Source organism: Salvia splendens, chromosome 19 (assembly GCF_004379255.2).
Source record: "Salvia splendens isolate huo1 chromosome 19, SspV2, whole genome shotgun sequence".
Classification (NCBI taxonomy): Eukaryota; Viridiplantae; Streptophyta; class Magnoliopsida; order Lamiales; family Lamiaceae; genus Salvia; species Salvia splendens.
Genome location: NC_056050.1, coordinates 25,566,034 through 25,588,422, shown reverse-complemented (window position 1 = coordinate 25,588,422; position 22,389 = coordinate 25,566,034). Strand labels below are relative to the sequence as shown.

The 22,389-nt window shown below is 36.2% G+C and overlaps 2 protein-coding genes across 2 annotated transcripts; one reads left to right on the top strand and one right to left on the bottom strand.

The window, feature by feature from the left end:
- The first annotated feature begins 5,096 nt into the window (after positions 1–5,096).
- Positions 5,097–7,801, top strand: LOC121778519 (zinc finger CCCH domain-containing protein 15-like). Its single transcript, XM_042175884.1, has 3 exons — positions 5,097–5,253; positions 5,589–6,284; positions 7,247–7,801. The coding sequence occupies exons 2-3, from the start codon at positions 5,628–5,630 to the stop codon at positions 7,574–7,576; spliced, it is 987 nt and encodes a 328-aa protein (XP_042031818.1). The 5' UTR covers positions 5,097–5,253; positions 5,589–5,627; the 3' UTR covers positions 7,577–7,801.
- Positions 7,802–16,992: 9,191 nt separating this feature from the next.
- On the bottom strand, positions 16,993–17,809 carry LOC121779377 (E3 ubiquitin-protein ligase RHA2A-like). The gene has a single exon (XM_042176715.1). The coding sequence runs from the start codon at positions 17,644–17,646 to the stop codon at positions 17,155–17,157; it is 492 nt and encodes a 163-aa protein (XP_042032649.1). The 5' UTR covers positions 17,647–17,809; the 3' UTR covers positions 16,993–17,154.
- Between the last annotated feature and the right edge of the window lie 4,580 nt (positions 17,810–22,389).

The window sequence follows — 22,389 nt, the reverse complement described above, 5'->3', positions numbered from 1 at the left end:
GTCTCGGAAGGATTGGGCTCAAAAGCTAGATGATGCTTTGTGGGCCTATCGAACGGCGTATAAGACCCCGATTGGAACTTCACCATACAAATTGGTATTTGGGAAGGCTTGCCATTTGCCGGTAGAGCTTGAGCATAAAGCTTTTTGGGCTTTGCAAAAGCTTAATTTGGATTATGATGCTGCAGCCGAGAAGAGGATGTGCGATATGAATGAGATGGATGAGTTTAGGCTTCATGCATATGAGAGCGTTGATCTCTACAAAGAGCGTGCTAAGAGGGTACATGATGCAGCCATTAAGCCTCGTCAATTCCATGAGGGACAACTGGTCCTTTTGTACAACTCTCGGCTTAGACTGTTTCCGGGCAAGCTCAAGTCAAGATGGTGGGGTCCCTATGTGGTGCACAAGGTATACCCCTATGGTGCTGTGGATGTTCGGGATCAGAAGAATGGTAGCATTTGGAAGGTGAATGGCCAACGCTTGAAGGCCTATGTTGGAGTTGAAAGTGGCACGGAGACAGAAGAGGTGGTCACACTAGAGAATCCGAAAGTGTAGACCAAGGATGAAGAAGGTCGAGCCAACGACTATAAACAAAGGCGCTGATTGAGAGGCAACCCAAGTTTTTATCTTTCTTTTATCTTTTGGTTTCATATGTTGGAGGTTTTGTTTGCTCAATTCTTTCCTCCAACATTTATTTTGAATTGAGTGTTCTTTTTGTGTGTTTTGTTTTGGTTTGTTGTTTGTGTAGGAGCAACATGGAGAAAGGGCTTACATTGGAGCTTATGAGAGAGTACACCTACAATTGGAGATACACCCGCCCTCCCACCCGAATGCACTATGGACATCATGCCAAGTTTGGGGGAGTATTTTATCCCTTTACTTTTAATGTTCTTCTTTGCATGCATTGAGGACAATGATGCATTCAAGTTTGGAGGGGTTGATTTATGCACGATGCATGTTTTTGGGTGTATTCTTTGCTAAAGTGTGTGAATCAAGTAATTGACGGGTGCATGCTAGATCTTCGGCTTTCTGGTTGGGAAATTTTGCTTGATTTTACTTGATCTTTGAAGCCTAGGATGAATGGAATTCATGCATGAATTTATTTGAAAGAGCATGTTGTGATTACAATCGATTTCTTGAGTTGAGGAGAGTATGAAAATCGCTTGTCTTGTGGAAATTATTTTGGATTGATTTGTTTTATCGAGTTGCGTGCTTGTATTCATTTGTGTCAACGATTTGGGAGGATAAGGCACTAGGATGAACTCCATGGCCAAATGATCACATGTCTAGTCCTACACATGATCCCCTAGAAGCCACTTTGAGCTTAATTTCCTATTTATTGTGTAAACACTTAGCCTATCACTTAGCCAATTAAATAAGCCTCATTTTAGTCTCATCGAAAGACCTTGCTACTATTTGGGTGCTAAATACTAGTTTGAGCTTGGTGGTTGAATGTTGAGTGTTGGGTGGTGTATTGGAAAAGTGTAGACATTTTTAGACTTGATGTAATGTATAAGTGAAAAGAATGAAGTTCTTAGAGAAGAGAAAAAAAAAGAAGAAGAAAAAGACGACCTCCAAATTTGCAAAAGTCGAGGTCTTTATCAAAAAAAATGAAAAAAAGAAGAAAAAAAGTTGTGAAATAAAGTAAGAGCTTCTATTTGTGTAATATGTAATCTTGTCTAGATTTGATCTCAAGTTTGGGGGAGTGAGAATATGGTTGTAATATTTTGTTGTTTGATATTTGGAAGGAAGTTGTAGGAGGGAAGAATTTGGCACTCAAATGTGTAGCCTTTGAGCTCACTATCCATATTTATCCTACCTCATCCCTAGCCCCATTACAACCTTGAATTAAGACCTTGGACCTTATTGTTGATGCTTGTGGATGCTTTGTAAATAACTTGGTAGAGTTAATGAAGTTTGATTTGAAATCCGCGAGTCTATGTGGTAAGTAATGCTTGACGAGTCAATGATGACGGTTTGAGTTGTATGATCACATGCTTGGACTTATTTTGAAAAGCACCTTGACTTGAAGTTCTAAGTTGATAAGTGATGGTTCATGAGAGTGGGAGATCTTGATTGAAATTGTTGGGGGTTTAGACTTTGTCATTCATGTCTCTACGTGATTCATTCTTTTGAAAACTCTTGGAAAAAACTTTTGTGAGTTGAGCTTCAAAGTGTTGTGTTTTATATGATCTTGCCCGAGGACGAGCAAGTAAATAAGTTTGGGGGTATTTGATGTGAATCAAATTTACATTTTTATTCCCATAACTTTACATGATTTTTATAGTTTGATGCTTGCAAAAGTGTGTTTTATGGTGTAGGAAGAGAAGTAAATGGTGAAACAAAGAAGGAAGCTCGGAGGGTGAAAAGCTGTGCAGAAAGCTCTCAAAAGTGGCCACCCGGCCGGTTTAATTTCATGCCCAAAAATACAACCCGGCCGGGTGATTTTCGCGAGGCATGGAAAGTCCAGGAGGGGTCGATTTTATGTCACCCGGCCGGGTTATTTTTTAGCCCAAAAATACAACCCGGCCGGGTAGTTTTTTTTTTAACTGCAATATTGCAGTTTTGGGAATGGAGGTGTGACGTGAGGGGTGCATTCATTGATTCACAAAAAGAAATTGAGGAAGGTGGTGGACGGCTGGGAAGTTTGGTAGAAAAAGAAAAAGAAGGAAAAGGGTGATGTGACGGGGAGTTGACGGCTTGGGAAAAGGAAAAGAAAAAGGTGTCAGGAGAGAGGGATTGATTATTCAACAAATATTGAAGAAAGGCCATCATTCCGCCGCTCCGTTTCAGAATCCCAATTCCACTCAACGAGAGCAAGCTTCCTACGGTTTTTATTGCATATTTCACCATGTTTTTAGGCTAAGCTCTCTATGTTGCTCCAAGTTGTAATCTAGGCTTGTATGGATGTTTTCACACCATCGAATCATGTGTTTTGATACCAACAATAATTGCTATGATTAAACTCTACGTTTTCTTGCTAAAGATGTAGTGTTGTTAATTCCTTAACTATTGTCTCTTTAACATAGTTTAGGATTGATTGATTGTTGGTGTGCTATCGAATTAGAACTGTTCAGGGGATAAATTGATAGTGGATTAGGTAAGTAATTATAGTAGACGACGTTTGTTCCCGCGCATCCGCAGGAATTAAATGTCGTTGAAAGTTGGTTCATGGAACAAGTGTTCAGCTGACTGTGAACTATACGTCGTAGACATGTTCAGTGCACGCGATTAGGTTGATAATTTTAATCCCGTCGTATGTTTCGTTGTAAATGGTGTAAAATAACGCAAGCCTAGTGAGCAACTTGAAGTGACTTGTCTTTCTTGTTAAAAATCTCATTTCAGTAGTTTAAGTTAGTTAACCATTCAAAAATCAAAACAATATCTTTATATGCTTTGTGTAGTCTTTTTAAGCGTAAGCAATCTCGCCTCCCTGTGGATCGACACTTGAAATACTACTACGATACTGTATTCTTGCAGTAGTGTAGTATTATTAGAGTTAAAATAATTGAACTTGATAATCTTTATACATTGATTAAGAACTCTAAAATATCGCATCATCAATCAATACAAAGTTTGTACCATTAAATTTTATTGAAGCATGCATACATCTTCACATGTTCATATCAAGTACAAGAATTTTTTTCCTATTGAGAACGTGAAAACATTGTACTTAATTAATGTATAAAATATTCACACTAGATGTAGATAAAGTGTTTGAACTTCGAGAACACTATAATAACATTATAGTTTAACATTATTCCCATCGAGATATGTACTTCACATAATTAACTGCAGATTCTATATACCTTCAAAGCAATCGTTTCTCATGTTCTCATTTAAAAAAAGTTTTTATTTGAATATTTTATACTATTTAACAATATTATACATCTAATTATGTATGTGTATTTAATTAGAATCAAAGGATCGTTGATAGTCTATCGTGAAATCCACGATCTTGGACAATGGTATAATTAAAAGGTCGTCATCAATTTGGTTTATTTGTTACATGTGCATTAGGCTCGACATTTTCTTGGCTTGGCCATTTTACTTAATTAAAAAATCGAACGAAAATCCTACTATTGGAGAAGATGAAACTTCTATGTGAAGGTCAGTGAGAAGTTGCATGAGCTTTAACAAACCATGACATTACAACAAAAAAGCACTTTGTAATTGGTCAAAATCCAAAATTGATCATTGCCAAATTTCACCAGATTTTAGAGCTAGTTTAATGTTGTGTTAAAGAAGCAAAGTTGTTCGATCACAATCATGAGTCTTTTGTCTGCTACTAATGGCTTTTTGTGTTAATTTAATCTAACTTTTGTACAAGAAAGAAAAAATTAAATAAAAAATGCAAGAATTTGCAAGCCCACCAACAAGTTCGATCTTGCCTACAAATTAAAAATAACTTCTATATCAAGCAAATCAATTAAAATGTGTATTTCTAACTACAACGTGTGTTTTCAACTAACTGCAAATTATATTGAGTAAGATTGATGAAAAGACTTGATTGAGATATGATGGATTTTGTTCCTCTAACAAACTATTTTCACAAATATGTATAATTAGAAAGTTAATAACTAGTACTAATTGTCTACCTTGAGCCTTTTAAAGCTCTTTTAATTTGGTGTTGTGAAAAATGAATCATTTGTTTTTTTTCAAGAAAAGAACTTAAGATAACTTGGGGAGAGATTCCAAAAAATATTAAATGATTAGGATAATCATCATTTTTAGAAAAGCACATGTTTCACATATGTATGCAATTTGTTATTATTATTTTTTGTTTAATCATCTCAAGTAATCATTTAATAAGTTGGTGAGTAAATTAACTTCACCATAGTAGTGTAAAATGAGTAAAATTAATTTCACCATATTATATACAAAAAGGTACTACTCCAAAATTACTCGCTAAAATTGCACAAAAATTTGTTTATTTAAAATAAACTATAGGATGATACATAAATAAGCTACTTAATCTTGTTAAGAATTTTCCCGCCAAACCACATCTAATATTCTGGTTAATTAGTTTGCCGGAAATACCCTTCAATGCAATCGAAGAGCATTCACCATGCAAGGGCACGCTCGTCAAATACAATCAGCTTATTACGCCATTTTCTTCATCCTCTCCACCACTTCTCAAGTTTCTGCTTCTCTCTCTAAAAAAGAAAACCGCTCTCTTCTCTCTCTCGCGTAGGAGCAGAAGGTGTTTTGAAGAGCAATTTGAAGCTTACGCGTGAAGTTTGATTGCTAATCAAGTGAGTTAATCTAAACTGTTCCAGTTCAATTCATCGACGCAATTGAGCGATTAAATTATCCCTGATCGATTAGGTTTAAATTAGATCAATTCTGCAATGCGAAGAACTTTTATGTCGTTTGAATAGCGCTCATTTTAAATTAGATCAATTCTGCGTGCATTGCGATGAAGTTTTATGTCGTTCGCATGCATATCGCTCAATTTCAGATTTTCCTTCAAATTCAATAAGATTTCATTGAGTTATCAAAAGAACTAGTTTCTATTTTTAAATATACAGCTCTCGATTTCAGAAGATTCATGAAATCTCATGTATTTTGCCTTTTTATGGCGAAGCAGAGCTCTGCGCAGAATTCGTATGCACCGCGGCTAGGAACTATGCAGAGAGAAATCTCAATCTCAACCGGAATCTCCACTATGCCTTTCAACGGTGAATTCGATTTCGATCTGAATCCGTTGATGTACTCGTCGATTTTCCCGCCAAATCATTCGTCAAGCTTCGAGAATAACTACCTAAACGACGACGGATCCTCCAATTTCTCTTCCGCTGGGGGCGAGAAAGCCCTAGCTCCGTGCTTGCCCCAATTCCAGCAGCTGCTGAGTCAGGACCTGACGAACCGCCACCGCATGGTGCTGACGCGCCTCAGCAGCGCGGCGAAGCAGGCGCAGACGCTCCGGCAGGAGAACGTCAATCTGAAAATGGCAAACCTCGACTTGAACAATCGGTTGAATCTTCTGCTCAATTCGCCGCAGCCGTTTCGTGGTGTGGACGCCCATCCTCGTCCCGGTTTGGAAAATTTAGACGACAGGGTGCGCAAGATGAGCGTGGAAGAGGAGGGGACGAGTGAGAATGAGGCGGTGGTGCAGAGCCCCACTAGCGTGATGGATTCCGGTCAGGGTGGGCTAGGAGAGAAGCGTGTTCATTTGCCAAAGAGCATTTCAGTTCGCTCTATTGGCTATCTCAAGGCGGCACGGGACTATGCCAGCAGTAGCGGCCCCAAAGTTGTCAAAGCATTAAACGAAAACAATGGGACGGTAATTTTATTGCTTTAAGTAGTTACAGCACAGTGGTATGCTAGCTTTCAATTACTATAACATTGATTTTCGTAAAGAAATTGTTGTTTTGGACTGGAAGTTGTGACTGAGAAAAACTCTTTTATGCCATTCTTGATGATATTTAGCTGATCTCAATCTAATTGACTGAAAAAACTCGGAGTGTCTTCCTCTGTAATCTGTATCTCCTGATTCAAGTTTTGCTATTGATGCTAGCCAGTTTTGTTAGGATTCATACTTGTAGGAGACGTTCACTTTGAGTGATACGATAGATTCCTAAAATATTAAGGCTTATTTAGTCTATTGTTATGCTGTGAATGCAACAAAAGGTGTATGTGCAAGGTCCCAAATTTTGATGCTAGCCAGTTTTGTTAGGACTCAAACTCTTTTATGCCATTCTTGATGATTTTAGAGCTGATCTCAACAAAATTTATCTAATTGACTGAACAACATAGCAGAGTATCCCAATTTATCATTCTTGAAATCAGAATGACTTCCTCTGTATCTCCCGGTTCATCTTTTTGATATTGATGCTTGCTAGCCAGTTTTGTTAGGACTCAAACTTGTAAGGAGACGTTTACTTTGAGTTATACAATGGATTGATAAAGTATAGGAATTTATGGTATATTAGGCTTATGTAGTCCTCTGTTATGCTGTGAATGCAGAAAAGGGTGTATGTGAAAGGTGGTAAGAAGGAGCTGATCTCAACATAAATTGCTCTAATTGATTGAAAAAACAACGCAGAATATCCCAATTTGTCATTCTTGAAAACAGAATGTCTTCCTCTGTATCTCCTGATTCATCTTTTTGCTATTGATGCCAGCCAGTTTTGTTAGGACTCAAACTTGTAAGGAGACTTACTTTGAGTGATACGATAGATTGAAAAATATCGAAATAAATGGTAGATTAGGCTTATTTAGTCCTCTGTTATGCTGTGAATGCAGCAAAAGGTGTATGTGAAAGGTGACAAGAAGGAGCAAGCGGTGGAACTCGAAGTGTACAATCAGGGCATGTTCAAGACTGAACTCTGCAACAAATGGCAACAGACCGGAGCCTGCCCTTACGGAGCTAACTGCCAGTTTGCTCATGGCATTGCTGAACTCCGGCCAGTCCTCCGCCACCCTCGTTACAAGACTGAGGTCTGCCGCATGGTCTTGAACGGCGTCCCTTGCCCCTACGGCCACCGCTGCCACTTCCGCCACACTCTCACCGAGGAGGAGGAGCTCGTGAGGGCCATGAATACCAACACTCTTCAACCTATGAACTACCGGTAACACATCTACATGTGACTACTCTTTATCTGTGTTTTGGGTGAAAGAGTATGGTGTTATGTAAAATTGGATTCGACGATATAAGTAAATAAGCATCAAATGTGCTTGTAACATTGAGGCTTTGTTCGCAGAGAATTCATATGTCATATGGCTTAGGATATGAAATAGACAACTGTGTGCTTTCATCATTTTGTGACTCTTCTATTACCATTTAAATGTCGTTATTCATAATAATGCTTTGCACACTGATTACTTGGCTGATCTGAAAACTCATTTTTGCAATGTGTAGTCACCATTTATGCTAACTGTTTGCTGTGTCTTTTATGATACTGATTTTTAAGTCACAAATATATATATATATACTCCGTAATCTACAATGAAGTATTATTTTGATAATCTAGTGGGCTGGGAACTTTGATCCATTAATAGCCCAATAGTTGTCGTAGGCCACTAAAGGCCCAATAAGTTTTGATAAAATGGAGGAGTATGTTTTTATGGAAATGCTGTAAAAATTATGAGGTTTGGTCAAGTTCTCGTCCATTCCGTAACTTTAAAAAAAATCAGCGTAAAAACTACTATGTTCGCAATTATCTAATGGAGAAAAAATGAGGTCGTCCTTATGCAAATATTGTTGGTGTTTTTCAACAAGATGACAAATGGTTTTTTTATTAATAGACGACATCGGTCAATTCATCGGCGTTGACATTTATGTATGATTTTACTACCGTCATATCAGGTTTATCAAAAAATTCCACCCTGGGATAATTACGAATAAATCTAAACTCGTGATTTTCCAAAATGATTTTGAAAGTTGCATACCGACACGAATTTGACCAAACACCATCATATTTCCACAACTTCCCCTTTTTTATTACTCCATGTTCTATTAGTATTGTGCGTGGATACTTATCATATCTTAAGCAATAAGAATAGGATTAAAATAAATTACAAGGTAGAGATAATGTCATACTGTCAAACTTTAGAAATATTGAATGAAACTACTTTCAATTTTCAACACCCCAAAAAAAGGGAAAAGAAACTAAAGGAGTTGCTGCACGACTATCGATCTACAATGGTTGAAATATACATCCAAAAGTATGTCTAAATTTCTAAATTGCATTTTGTGGGACACCTACATAATAAGCTATCATAGCATATATACATATCCCTCCATGAACTTAGCCAAATAGTAGAAGACAATTATAAAGAATATTAGGGACCCACATCTGCCCACACAAAAGACCAAAAATATGTAAGATTACCCAATCATTTTTTCTATAATTAAATTTACATGAAATGATGCCCATATGATTTACCATGGGTGGGAATGATGGTCGAGTGAAAATGTGTTTCTTTTTATAAAGGGAAAAGTGGTTTACCTATGGCCCCATAAATCCATAATCTTGTAGTGCCGTTTGTCTACATAAATTAACTTCTTTTTATATGGAAACTGCGGAATTATCAAACTTTGTTGAATGGAAACATAGAAAAAAAATGAGTTTTACTACTACATAAAAAAGCGCTCAAATTTCGACTTCCTATTTCCAAGCACACCATGTACTCGCAAATTATGACAATTTCTCAAGCACATCTGATGCTCACAAATGTACAGAATATTACGTTTCCGATCTCATTTGATTATTTCCGACCACTTAACTTTTTTTGTAGTGTTAATAAATACAAAACGAGGTGTCCCTCATCAGAGAAGAGTACGAGAAAGTATATGGATATAGTAGGTAAAAATTAAAATACAATAATTTTGTATAGTCAATGTTTTTCATTTCATGATTAAATCATTTAAATTTGCATTGTAACTAATCTTTGCATATAATCGAATATACTGAAAATCAGCATTGTAGATTATCATGATTCAAAACTTTAGGGCATACAAAAGTCAAAAGGTGGCATGAAATGTGTGAATAAAATATACTACCAAATTTATATACTATATTATTTATAAAATTTTATATACTAGTAGTATATAAAGTTGTTCTAAACGAAAACAAATGTCACAAACGACTATCCCAAAATGGAAACATACATGAGAAATATTGGATTTATGGATAAGTTTTGGAGTCTATTTCAACGTTGAAAGTTAGTTCTCAAAACTATAATTCCAACACTCACTCTTTCAATATCTACTTGTCCAATTTTTTGCAACAAACCAATTTCTCAAAATAGAAAAATAAGAAAATATCTTGAGGAAATAAATGGGTAATTGAGTGAAGTGACAAGTGACAGAATCCCATGACCTATATTGCTATAGATATGGAAAGAATAAAGAAATGAGAAAATAAAAAGGGTGAGTGGCTTCAAACGGAGCGGCGTCTCGATGCTCACGCGCCGCTATCTGTCCGGCTATCACCCGACACTGATTAGACACTCTAAATTTTATTTTAATTTTCCATTTTCCCAATCTCACATGTCTAATCTTCTAATCATTGGTTTTTGGATTAATAAGAGTGTAATTATAATCGAAATTATTATTCTATTTTTTTAAAAATTGCCATAACTTTCTTTTTAGTTCACCCATAAATTTGTCTCTTGTTGATTTATAAAGTATGATGAGTAGGAATATTCACCAATAAAATGGGCATATTTAACTCACAATATCAACTACACAATCAACTATTTATACTTCTCCCGTCCGACAGATGTCATACTTGGATAACGTCGCGTAATTATAGAAAATGTTGTTTTGTACTCCATGGTAAGTGAATATATTAATGTGAGAAGAATTTTAAAAAAAATAAAATATGATATCTTTTGTGGATAAATTAAAAAGTAAAATGCAATATCTATCTTGGGACGAGTGGAGTGTTACATAAAGAAAAACAATCAAGCTCTAATAAGATATAATTCCAAAATCAATTTGTGACAAAAGGAGCGAACCTACTTAATATTTAAGCTGATATTTATTTTTACTTACAATTTTACAAATTTATATATATAAGAAAATCACATTATAAGTACGTATGATTTTCGCAATAGTGGAATTTATCCATAACAATCTTGAATTTTAGGGAAAAAAATACTATTTTTAATTTTTTATGTACATCTTCTAACAAAATAGGACACTGTATTTTCCATCGAATTACATCAAGTGAAGCACTTTCTAATTGGTGGGTGCAATAATGCACAACTTTTATGATAAAGGGGCAATCCCATTCGATGGAAATTAATTAAATATTTAATAAAAGTAGAAAGTCTTGTTTTTCTTTTCTTTCTTAGTATAGTACTCCATTTAATTTTAAAAAAAGACATCAGAATCTCAATTTGGCTGACTTATAGATCGAATTCAGCTTTTGGGTTTCTCACAACTTGATTGACAAATCCCACAATAAAGCGATTTTAACAACTCCCATTCATTAATTCCAGTCTGTCTCTTCACTACACTTAAACAGTCTACCTAAAGGAAAAATCATCTATAAATGTACAATCGTACACCACCGTATTTTCTGTCATTTCAATTTATAAAATATTAAATTAAATACTCAAGTACGAGTAGTATATTTAATTTCAATAAGTCATTGCATAAATATAGCAGTTTACATCTAACTATATTATAAATTGCTATACAAAAATCATTTGAGTATATAAGTCCAATTACTTTGTTTTAGTGATCATGGTGATGATGTGTGTGAAATAATAAAGAGTGATGCTAAATGGCCATAATGTGGCCGGCCATAAAGAGTTAATTTAGTCTATTTACATGTATAAAAAAAATTAGAATTACCGATATAAACTTATATGTGTGTGAGTGGACTTGTGAGTTGATACTTATCTGTGAATTCTATTACGTAAAACATATTAATATCACGAATTACTGTATACGTTGAGCAACAATCAAGAAATGAGAGTAGTAATAAGTTGAGCAAAAACTACGAAAGAGCAACACTAACATGTTGAGCAACATATAATGAAGATGATATAAAAGTAAAATCAAGTAGTATTAAACCAAAAATTTGAAAAAAAATCAATTTTTTTTGTTATTTAATTAATTTATAGCTGATCATAATGTGGCTGCATAGCATTATTCAATAATAAATACTATAAAGAAAACACAAATGTACAATTGGCAATAATAAGGTAATAAAACTCAAAAGTGGTCCGTGAAGACTTTTGTCTTGAGTTGAGAGAGATAGATTTAGAAACTCACATATCACGAAAGCAAAGAGAGACAAACCAACCACATCAAGTTCCACTTTTTTCTTTTCTCACTGCATTAATCTACATCTCCCCCTAACTCTCCATAAATATAAATATATAATCTCTCTATATGCGTAGAGTTGAATTATTATTAGAATCATATTTATTGTAGTTGTATACTAGTAGGCATTATTTTCACTTCTAAAACGTGGCAAATGACTAAACTACCAATTTCAAATAATTGAAAAAGGAATATGATTCAACTATATAGGAACATATGATAGAATTGTCCGAAAATTATATTTGGAGTCCCGCCATAAGCGAGACATTTTTTTAACACCGGGAATTATGATAGGACATGAGAGAATGTTACTCCTTTCTTCCGACATTAAAGGTCTCATTTGAGTTATGCACGTATTTTAGGAAATATAAATAAAAGTGAGTGAAATGGGTTAGCGGAATATGTGATTCACCTACCATTTACAGTAAAAGTGAACTGGGACTTCTAATAGCAGACAGATTAAAATGGTAAACTGAGACACCTAATGGCCGATGGAGGGTAATTATAACAAACTTATTTCATTATATTTATATTGCAGTTAGATCATATAAAATCATAACCTCATTATATACATTATATATATACTCCCTCCATCCCTAAAATGTACTATGAACTATTTTATTTTTAGTTCGTCCTTGAAAAACATAAACTTTCTAATTTTAGAAATCCAGTTACATTATGATAGGGACCTGATATTCTATTTTATTCCAGAAGGGAGCTGATATTCTCTCTGTATATTTATTTAGTTGTTATGATTTTATTTACTTTTTGGTTAGGATTAGATTTTGTTTTTATTTACTTTCGAGATCTTTTTGTACCACACATATTATAAATATGTGTGGAGTCTTTTATTTTTATTAAGCAGAATGAAGAATTAAATTATTAATCTCGTTCTCTCCTTCGATTCTCCCTCTTGGAGAAACCGCCAATCTACGCTATTTTCCTCCCTTTGTGCTCTCTTTTCATATAATATATTCAATAGGAATTAATCTCATATTAATTCCTATCACATTACTAATAATGTAGATCTTACTCTTTATTAACACTATTCTACTATCATTTCTATATCTCTCTTTTACTTTACAAATTATACATCAAACACTTATAGTATCTAACAAAATGTTCATACTTTTTGAGGGACGGCTGAAGTAGTATATAACGTGAGTGTGTGTACAAGTAGCCGGTGAGAAAATTTCAAGGCCTTGTAAATCGTGCTAGTGGACATTTCTTCATTTCCCACAAACATGCCCTTAACCCTACTACTACAATCTCAACACCAAATAAATCTCTAGCATTTGTATATAGTATATACACACATATATATACACCATAGATTGTGTGCGTGAGAGACAGAGAAAAAAAAAAGAGATAGAGAGTTTGTCTCTACTCACACACACACATCACGCTCAACCTAAAAGCTTGCAATATCGCCTTTATATACAATTGGATTCTATCATTTCTTACCCTTGCCTTCCATTTCAACCTTCCCTTCTTACAAAAAAATCTAATTTCTTGCCATTTCTTACCTAAATTCCACTCCCGTTTCTTACCTCATTTGCTTTCCACTTCAAAAACAGTTAATTAACAACATGATTGGAGGCTCAGGCGGCGGCTACGGCGGCGGACTGCGGCGGAGACGGCGGAGGAGGAGGAGTTGTTTGTTGGCATAAACTAACCGCTGAAAAATAGCCTTGCAATTCCGCTCTCCCGAATTTCTAGCCAGGGGCAAAATCGGAAGATCGCAATTGTTGCATGGCGGGGAATTGAGGGTATCGGTCCGAATTTATTCACTATGTTTTTATTTGATTTCATTTTATTTCTGGTATTTCTTGAAATATTAGTTGTATTTTGTTTATTTTTAATTTCCACGTTTTAGTGTTTGTAATTTGAGATGAGAAATGGGATGTAAGAGATGCATACAAGGTAGCCGAGGTTGGGGATGTTTTTAAGTTAAGGTGGAATTTTGGGGTGGATTTTGGAATTATTAGAAAGATGGGGGGTGGATTTGGGGTTTGGAATATTTGGTGCTGGGCATGCATCTCTTACACCTCTCAGTGTAAATTTCTCTCTCTTTTATTGGATATCAGAAAAAGTTAAAGTGTTTGTCTTTTGACTTCTCATATTTCACTTTCTCCTTTAAGCTAAAAAAATAGTGGAAGGGACAGTTCATCAGATTATTTTGTTTTTGTATTGGAGTAACATATTCTCTGTTGGGTAGCAAAAATTATGTGTTGTAAGGCCATCCACAATAGCAATAGCCCAGTAATAGCCCAGTCATAGCCTAGCCACTGTCACATCATCAGCACTAAAAATCCTCCTGCCACATCATCAAAACAAGCAAATAGCCCAGCAATAGCCCAGCCATAGCCTAGCCACATACTATCCACGTCACTGTTAACAAATATATACAAAATGCAATAATTAACAATAACGCAATATACGAAATTTAATTTACGAGACATATACGAGAAAATTCACTAATATTAATAAATTTAAAAATTACATAATTAAAAAAAATTACATAATTAAAAAAAATTACATTAATTAAATTTACAAATGAAAATTTAAAATAACATTACAACTTAAAGTTAAAAAATAAAAAAAAAGACATAATTAAAATCTTAAAAAAATAAAAATGACATAGTTTAAAATACAATTTTATAGAAAATCCTTGAATGAGATTGTCCCACATCGAAAGTGGAACATAAAACATTCAAGGATATCTCTCTATAAAAGAGTAACATCCTTGAATGAGATTGTCCCACATCGAAAGTGGAACATAAAACATTCAAGGATATCTCTCTATAAAAGAGAAACATCCTTGAATGAGATTGTCCCACATCGAAAGTGGAGCATAAAACATTCAAGGATATCTCTTTATAAAAGAGAAACATCCTTGAATGAGTTTGTCCTACATCGAAAGTGGAGCATATAACATTCAAGGATATCTCTCTATAAAAGAGAAACATCATTGAATAAGATTGTCCCACATCGAAAGTGGAGCATAAAACTTTCAAGGATATCTCTTTATAAAAGAGAAACATCCTTGAATGAGATTGTCCCACATCGAAAGTGGAACATAAAACATTCAAGGATATCTCTCTATAAAAGAGAAACATCCTTGAATGAGTTTGTCCCATATCGAAAGTGGAACATAAAACATTCATGGATATCTCTCTATAAAGAGAAACATCCTTGAATGAGTTTGTCCCACATTGAAAGTGGAACATAAAACATTCAAGGATGTCTCTATAAAATAGAGGCAACCAAGAATGAGTTTGTCCCACATCGAAAGTGGAACATAAAACATTCAAGGATGTCTTTATAAAAGAGAGACAACCAAGAATGAGTTTCATAAATTCGCAAGCCCATTAAATATATATGGGCTATTACGAATTTCTAGTATAAATTTATTTATAAAAATTGATTTTTATATATAGAAAACAATTTTTACAAATAAATATTATTTTTTTTATATTTGATTTTTTTTAAAATTCGAATTTCAAAAATTCGAATTTAAAAAAAAAATCGCCCTGGGCGATCCGGGCGCTGCAATAGCGCCGAGCGGATCGCCCAGCGCACCGCCCAGCGCCACGAAACCGCCCAGCGCTGCGCGGTTTCTCTCTCCAATCGTCCGCTGGGCGACTGCAATAGACCGCCCAGCGCCGGCGCTCGGCTGGGCGGTCGCTGGGCGCCTATTGTGGATGGCCTAAAGGAAAATACCTAAATCTAGAAAAGAAATCGCAATGAGAAGTGCTACAATTGAAAACTTGGGAAAATAATTATTACTATAAGGTTGTAAACTTAATACTACAAAATAATATGTTGAGAATGTGACATGTGAGTTTGTAAGATAGGTAACTCACACTATCTATAGGAAAAATTGAAAAGTATAGTACAAAAAATTTATGATAAACAAAAACGACATGTTACATATATATTGGGCTTTAGTGCTATTAATTTAAAAGGCCTCACTATATTAAGTTTATAAATGAATCAACCACAGCCCAATAAATAGATCTGCAAATGGACTTAATACATTTTATCACAATATTGGGCTTTATTGTCTTTTATAAGTATTTAGGCTTTAGGTGGTATATGAAATGTGGGCTTCTTGTAATTTTTTAATAAATATTCTTCATTCGTCCAAATAAAAGTAATTTTTAGTTTATTATACCAATTTGCACTGAATTAACAAATTGTATTTTGCATCGAAAGCTTCTCTTTTTAAAAAAAATATACGTGTCTAACTAAAAATGTTACATTTTTCCAATGAGATGTCCATTGAAAAAAATCACATAGTGGGACGGAATTATACTACAATGTTATTAAGACCATTTGTTAGTTATAAAGACCACACATTTGAAATGTAATCAAAATTCATTTTCTCCATCTTTTTATTTCAAATAGAACCACGCAACTTGAATGAAAATGATTTGGGTCATTTGACCCCTAAATTAAAGCAACTTCGTTTGTGAATGAAAATGCATCTCAACTTTTGGAATGTTAAAGCATCTAATGGACACCACAAGATTAGTATTCTTTTATGATTTGATCGATCCAAAGCACAATAACTTGCAAGTGGAAATAAAAATTAAATATTTTATGTTAGGTTCTAATATGGTTATGAGCACAACCATACAAATTAATTATTTAAAATTAGTTCAATCTAACAAGAAGGTGAATGAAAGGAGATGATGTTCATATTTGTTTAGCAAAACAAATAATCGTGAGCTTCAAAAGACATGATTTTCTAGTAGTGCAAGTGCTAGTTTTTCATATATGCAAATAGTCACAAAGAAAAGAGATTAAAAGTAACTCAATAAAATAGTATAACTTGGTGCAAAATAAGTGATAGTACTATTAATGATATATTGCCAAAGTTTCATTTTACTGTGTTTTCAGAGCTTTTGGGGTGTTTTATTTACAAGATTGTATCCCGAGATTAAATATGCAGTGTGTTTGATTCATTAGATAACTCAATCCTGGATAATAATGGGATAATTAATCATAACTAATCCCTTTATAACTAAAATCATCTCACAACTCAATCCTATATTATATTTTGGTATTATTTTATCTAAAATGAGTCACATTTAACTTTTGTTACATTCACATAAATTTTTCATTTCACATTTATTTACGTTTCTCAAAATTCATACTACTAAAAAAAACTTGTAACCGTGAACAAAGAGATAGCTTTAAATGCAATATATTCATGATTTATTTTAAAAATAGGGAAGAGTCATCGACATTCCACGCGACTCTTCAACAAACAGAGAAGAAAAATACTCCCTAAAAAAATAAAAAGAAAATGAATAAGTCAAAGTTCAAAACTACCGTCGCAAACCACGCGCCGCCGCTAGATCCACTACTCAAAAGGAAACCACGCCATAACGTCACCGCCCACGCGCATCCGCGTGCTCTGCACTCGCTCTTCGGTCACCAGCGGCGCACGGCATAGCGGGCAGCTGAAATTCATTTGACCGAGCCAGCCGTCCAAGCAATCCCTGTGGAACACGTGGCAGCACGCTAACTTGCGCAGGCTCTCCCCCTCCGCGAACCGGTTCAGGCACACAACGCATTCCGAACCGGACCGGTAGCCCGACCGGTTCGCGTAGGATTGCGCCCGGTTCAGATTCAGCTGCTCGCAGAGGAGGATGACTCCGGCCAGACCGGATCCCGCAACGTCGTTTAACGAGCCGATGGAATGGGGGTCAAAGCTGGTGGAGAATACGCCGATTGTGCGCAGGATAGTGGAGAGTGGGGATCGGAGATAACGTACGCCTTTTCCGATTAGGACGACGGCGAGTATGAGGGTGGATTCGGATGACACGTCGGATAACTGGCTTTGCAAACCCATTTTTGTCTGTTTCTATGAGTTTGGGATTTTCATGCAAAAGGAGTAAAAGGTTTGGGGGAGAGTGTTTATATATAGTTTGGGTATAGAGATGATTTTGTGTGTATAAGTGTGGTGTACTGGTGTTTGATTGTTTTTATAGTAGTATGTGTGTGTAAATGTGTGGTGTAGCTATATATATACACAATACTTGCTATATTGGGCGGGAGAAATTAACGAGTGGTGTATGTATACAATTAGGTGGGAAAATTATGTGTATATATGCTGAAAATCATACTAATAAGTTTTCTAATAGTACGTTGGGCCGGTAACTATAATTGGTTTATACAACGACCAATCTAATAGTACCGTTTGAAATTTTGAATTTATTTATTAAAATTCAAAATTTTTAAAAAAATGAATTATTGCGTCATCCGTGACGACGCCCACTCGCGGGCCAGCGAGTGGGCGTCACGCAAGCATCGGGCGCGTGGCGGGACGGCGCGTCCCGTGTCTCGCGTCTACGGGCTACGGGACAACACGGGCGTGGGCTCGGGACGGGATGATCGTTGCAACGGGTCTCGCGGAGGACCCGTCCCTCTGGGACGAAACGCGAGCCCGGCGCGGGACGCGTAGTGGATGGTCTAAGATCAACACAAATAGTTGAATACGTTTTGTGAATGATAGTCTCAAAAAAATTTCGATGTGCCTTTGATCGAACTACAGTCATTTACTTTCTCATTGATCTACCTTTTTACACTGTTACAATTGCATTTTGTTTTTCCCTATAAAATTAGTATTATTCAACAAAGAATGCTTCATTCATGCGGCGGTGTTTTTGGAAGGAGCTACCGACTCCAAAGGCCATGGACCATGGAACGGAGCTGCCCACGGTGGGGTCGGTCGGCGCCACCTTCATCCGCCACTGGATCTGCAGAATCTAAGGAAAAATACGTAAATAGTAAGGGCTTCAGAAAAATATACTTATATTGAAGTCTTAAAGAGAGTTTTAAAAAAACATTATGAAGTAGAGATTGGGTTTAATTTATGGCTCAAATATTAATGGTCATAAGAGCAGGGGTTCTCTCTGGGACAGACGGCGTCCGTGCTGCTGGCGTAGCAACACCCTGTCCGCCGCTGTGCTCTTGCCGCTGGCACGGCGCTGCTCGATGCATCGAGCACGTCCGTGGCACTGAGCAGGAGACGTGGCACGTTTCTATTCGCCAACGGATTAGCCGTTGGATTTTCTAATTTTTTTAAAAAAAATCGAAAAATAATACCAAAAATTTAAAAAAATATATTTTCGGATTCCCAAAAATATAGCCGTTTTTTTTTTATTTTTTTAATCCCAAAATCATCTATAAATACATACATTCATCATCCATTTTTCATATCAAATTATCTCTCATTCATATTTTTTCATACAACTCATCTACATCTTCCTCTCTCACTCAAACTCTCTCTAAAAATTCAAAAATGGATTTCACCAATATCATTGCGAAAGCGGAGCTCGAAGAACAAGAATACTATGAACAATATCGTGCCGCCTATGAAGCCCATGTCGCCGCCGCTACCCCCGCCCCTCCTCCACGACCAACTAGATCAAATCGCAGCTACATCCATCGTGACCGGGAGGGAGTCCACGAAAGGCTCATTTCCGACTATTTTTCCGACCAGCCTCGGTTTTCGAATGATTACTTTCGGCGCCGTTTTCGCATGTCAAAACGGTTATTTATGCGAATTGTCAATACATTGTCCGCCCGTGTTGAATACTTTCAATTTCGTAGAGACGCAACGGGTCGGCAAAGTCTCCCGGCGTTGCAGAAGTGTACTTGTGCCCTCCGACAACTTGTTACTGGGCAAACGGCTGACCTCTTCGACGAGTATTTGCATGTGGGTGAGTCAACTGGAATCCTATGCCTCAAAAATTTTCACGACTGTGTTCGTTCTGCTTTCAGTGAGGAATTCCTTCGGGCACCCACCACCGAAGATTGTCAACGGTTGCTTCATCTTCACGAAACAGTCCACGGTTTCCCCGTATGCTTGGCAGCATTGACTGCATGCATTGGAAGTGGAAGAATTGCGCGAATGCTTGGAGGGGGCAACACTTAAGCGGTCACAAAGGCGGCTGCCCAACGCTTATCCTTGAAGCGGTCGCCAACTACCGCCTATGGATTTGGCATGCATATTTCGGTGTTGCCGGATCCAACAACGACTTGAACGTGCTCTATTCTTCACCACTCTTCAATGATGTTTTGAATGGTGTAGCACCGGTGATCGATTTCACCGTCAATGGAAATGCATACCACATGGGTTACTATCTCGCCGATGCTATCTACCCAAGGTGGTTGACTTTCGTGAAGACGCTCAGCAATCTGCAAGACCCGAGACGGATTCTTTATTCGCAGCGTCAAGAGTCTGCACGGAAAGACGTCGAAAGAGCTTTTGGGGTCCTTCAAGGTTGATTCATCATTGTGAAGGCCCCGTCTCAGTTGTGGTACGTTAAGAATTTCGCCGACATCATGTACACGTGTATTATCTTGCACAACATGATTATAGCTGACGAATGACCAATGGCGGCTATCTTTTACGATGAGAATGAAGCCGGAAGCTCAATCGCGAGGTCTTCCCCACGCCGAGGTGTGCATATGATGGTGGGCGAGAGGATTGAAACAAGACACACAATGCGCGATACCAAAACCCGCATTGAGCTACAAGAAGACCTACTCAAACACATTTGGGTGAAATTCGGCCACGAGTAGTGGGCTTTTTTAATTTTATGAATTTAATTATGTTATTTTTTATTTTTAAATTATGTAATTTTTAATTTTTAGGACTTTAATTATGTAGTTTTAATTTTTAGGATTTTAATTATGTAATTTTAAATTTTTGTGTAATTTGTATTAGTTTTCCAGGTATTTTTAATGTATTTTAATATTGTGGAAATTTTTTTATTTAAATTGAATAATAGAATGGTGGGACCCTTGAGCATGTCTTTGCGGAAGAGTATGAATGTGGGTGTTGTGTTCTTGGGAAAGAGCAGAGAGTAAAAAATGAATAAAAGTGGGTCCAGGTCCACTTTCATGCTCTTGCCAAAGAGCATGGATGAGGATGCTCTACGAGACAATTGGGCCAAGAATATTTTGAGATAAAGGCTCTCCTTTAATACTATTCAAAATACTACATAAATAGAAATAAATTATTTTGCAAAGTGATTCTTATACAAGTAGTCAGCTTTTGTCATAAAAGTTGGTAAAATAAAAACTTGCAACTATCCATTTTATAACTTATTTTATTTGTTTTGATTTATGGTTTATATTAATTATTTTGTATAGTTAGAAATCAATATATTTAATCTTATAAGTATAATGAATATACTTTGTACGTCTATAAAATATAGTTACATTTTTCTATTTGATCTATCCACAAAATTAGTCTGTCAATTTATGATAAGTTTATGAGTAATTGTCAATTTTAGTCCTAAACATATTACCAAAATACGATTTTGGCCTAAAATATTCATTAAAAAAAAAACGAGTCCATGACAAATGAAAAATGTTACAGAATTACTCTTTTTTTACGATTCCACCAAAAAACTAACGGTCAACGCTAATTGCACCACAACATGACCATTAGTTTTTTTAAGGAATCGTCAAAAAAAGACTACTCCGACAAGGATTTCATTTGTTATGGTCATGTTTTTTAAAAAATGAATGTTTTAGACCAAATTTGTTTTTATCATATGTTTAGAACCAAAATTGACCTTTTTATCTATCTAATAAGACTGTTCACATTTTCTTTTACAAATTTTACGTTAAAACTTATACTCCATCCGTCTGCGAATAGGAGTCACGTTTTCCCATTTTAGTCCGTCCGCGAATAGGAGTCTCGGTTCACTTTTACCATAAATGGTAATAGGGTCTCACCTTCCACTAACTCATTTCACTCACATTTCATTTAAAACTAATATATACAAGTGTGAACCCTATTCCATTAACTTTTTTCCTCCTACTTTTCTTAACATTTCTTAAAACTCGTGCCGCCAAGAAATGAGACTCCTAATGGCGGACGGAAGGAGTACCGCCCCCAATCCGCCGCCGCCCCGCCGATCTATAGTGCATGGAGCGTCTGCCCCGAGGCAGACCCATTTTTGGGGCGGAAGGCCCTCCGGCGATAGGGGTGCGAGGACGCGCCGGTCACGTCTCGCCGGCCTCCCTCGAATTTTTTTTTAATTATTTTTTAAAATTGTATTATAAATACCACTCATCCACCACCCATTTTACACCCTTTTCAAACACTCTCCATTAATTCACTCTCTACACTTTCACTATCAAAAAATGCATGGTGGAGACGACGAATCACTCGGCACTGACGAATTGGGATATGGCGGCTATCCTTCCCAGCCGTGGGGTTGGAGTCAAACTCCCCCTCCGTGGGGATCGATGGTATATACTGGAAACTCATAAGTCGGATCCAGCGCCGGCTAGGCTTGTCTGATGAGGATTTGGCAGGGGCGGCCGGCGGTAGCGGGGGAGGCGGCGGAGAAGAGGAGGAAACCGACTCCTCCACCGAGTAGACGGTGGCGGCGTTTTTATTTGTATTGTTTTTAAATGTTCGTTGTATAATTTTACTGTTTCCAATACAACGAATATTCGGTCTCAATTATATCGTTTTCTAACTATTTACATTCCGATAATTTTAATTATAATTGATTTAAAATAAACGAAAAAAAAAATGAAAAGTGGCTAAAATTTTGGACTATTAGAA

Coding starts and splice junctions, on each gene's coding strand:
- LOC121778519 (XM_042175884.1), top strand. CDS start 5,628: ATGCAGAGAGAAATCTCAATCTCAACCGGAATCTCCACTATGCCTTTC. Junction 6,285..7,246: donor TAAACGAAAACAATGGGACG/GTAATTTTATTG, acceptor CTGTGAATGCAG/CAAAAGGTGTATGTGAAAGG.
- LOC121779377 (XM_042176715.1), bottom strand. CDS start 17,646: ATGGGTTTGCAAAGCCAGTTATCCGACGTGTCATCCGAATCCACCCTC.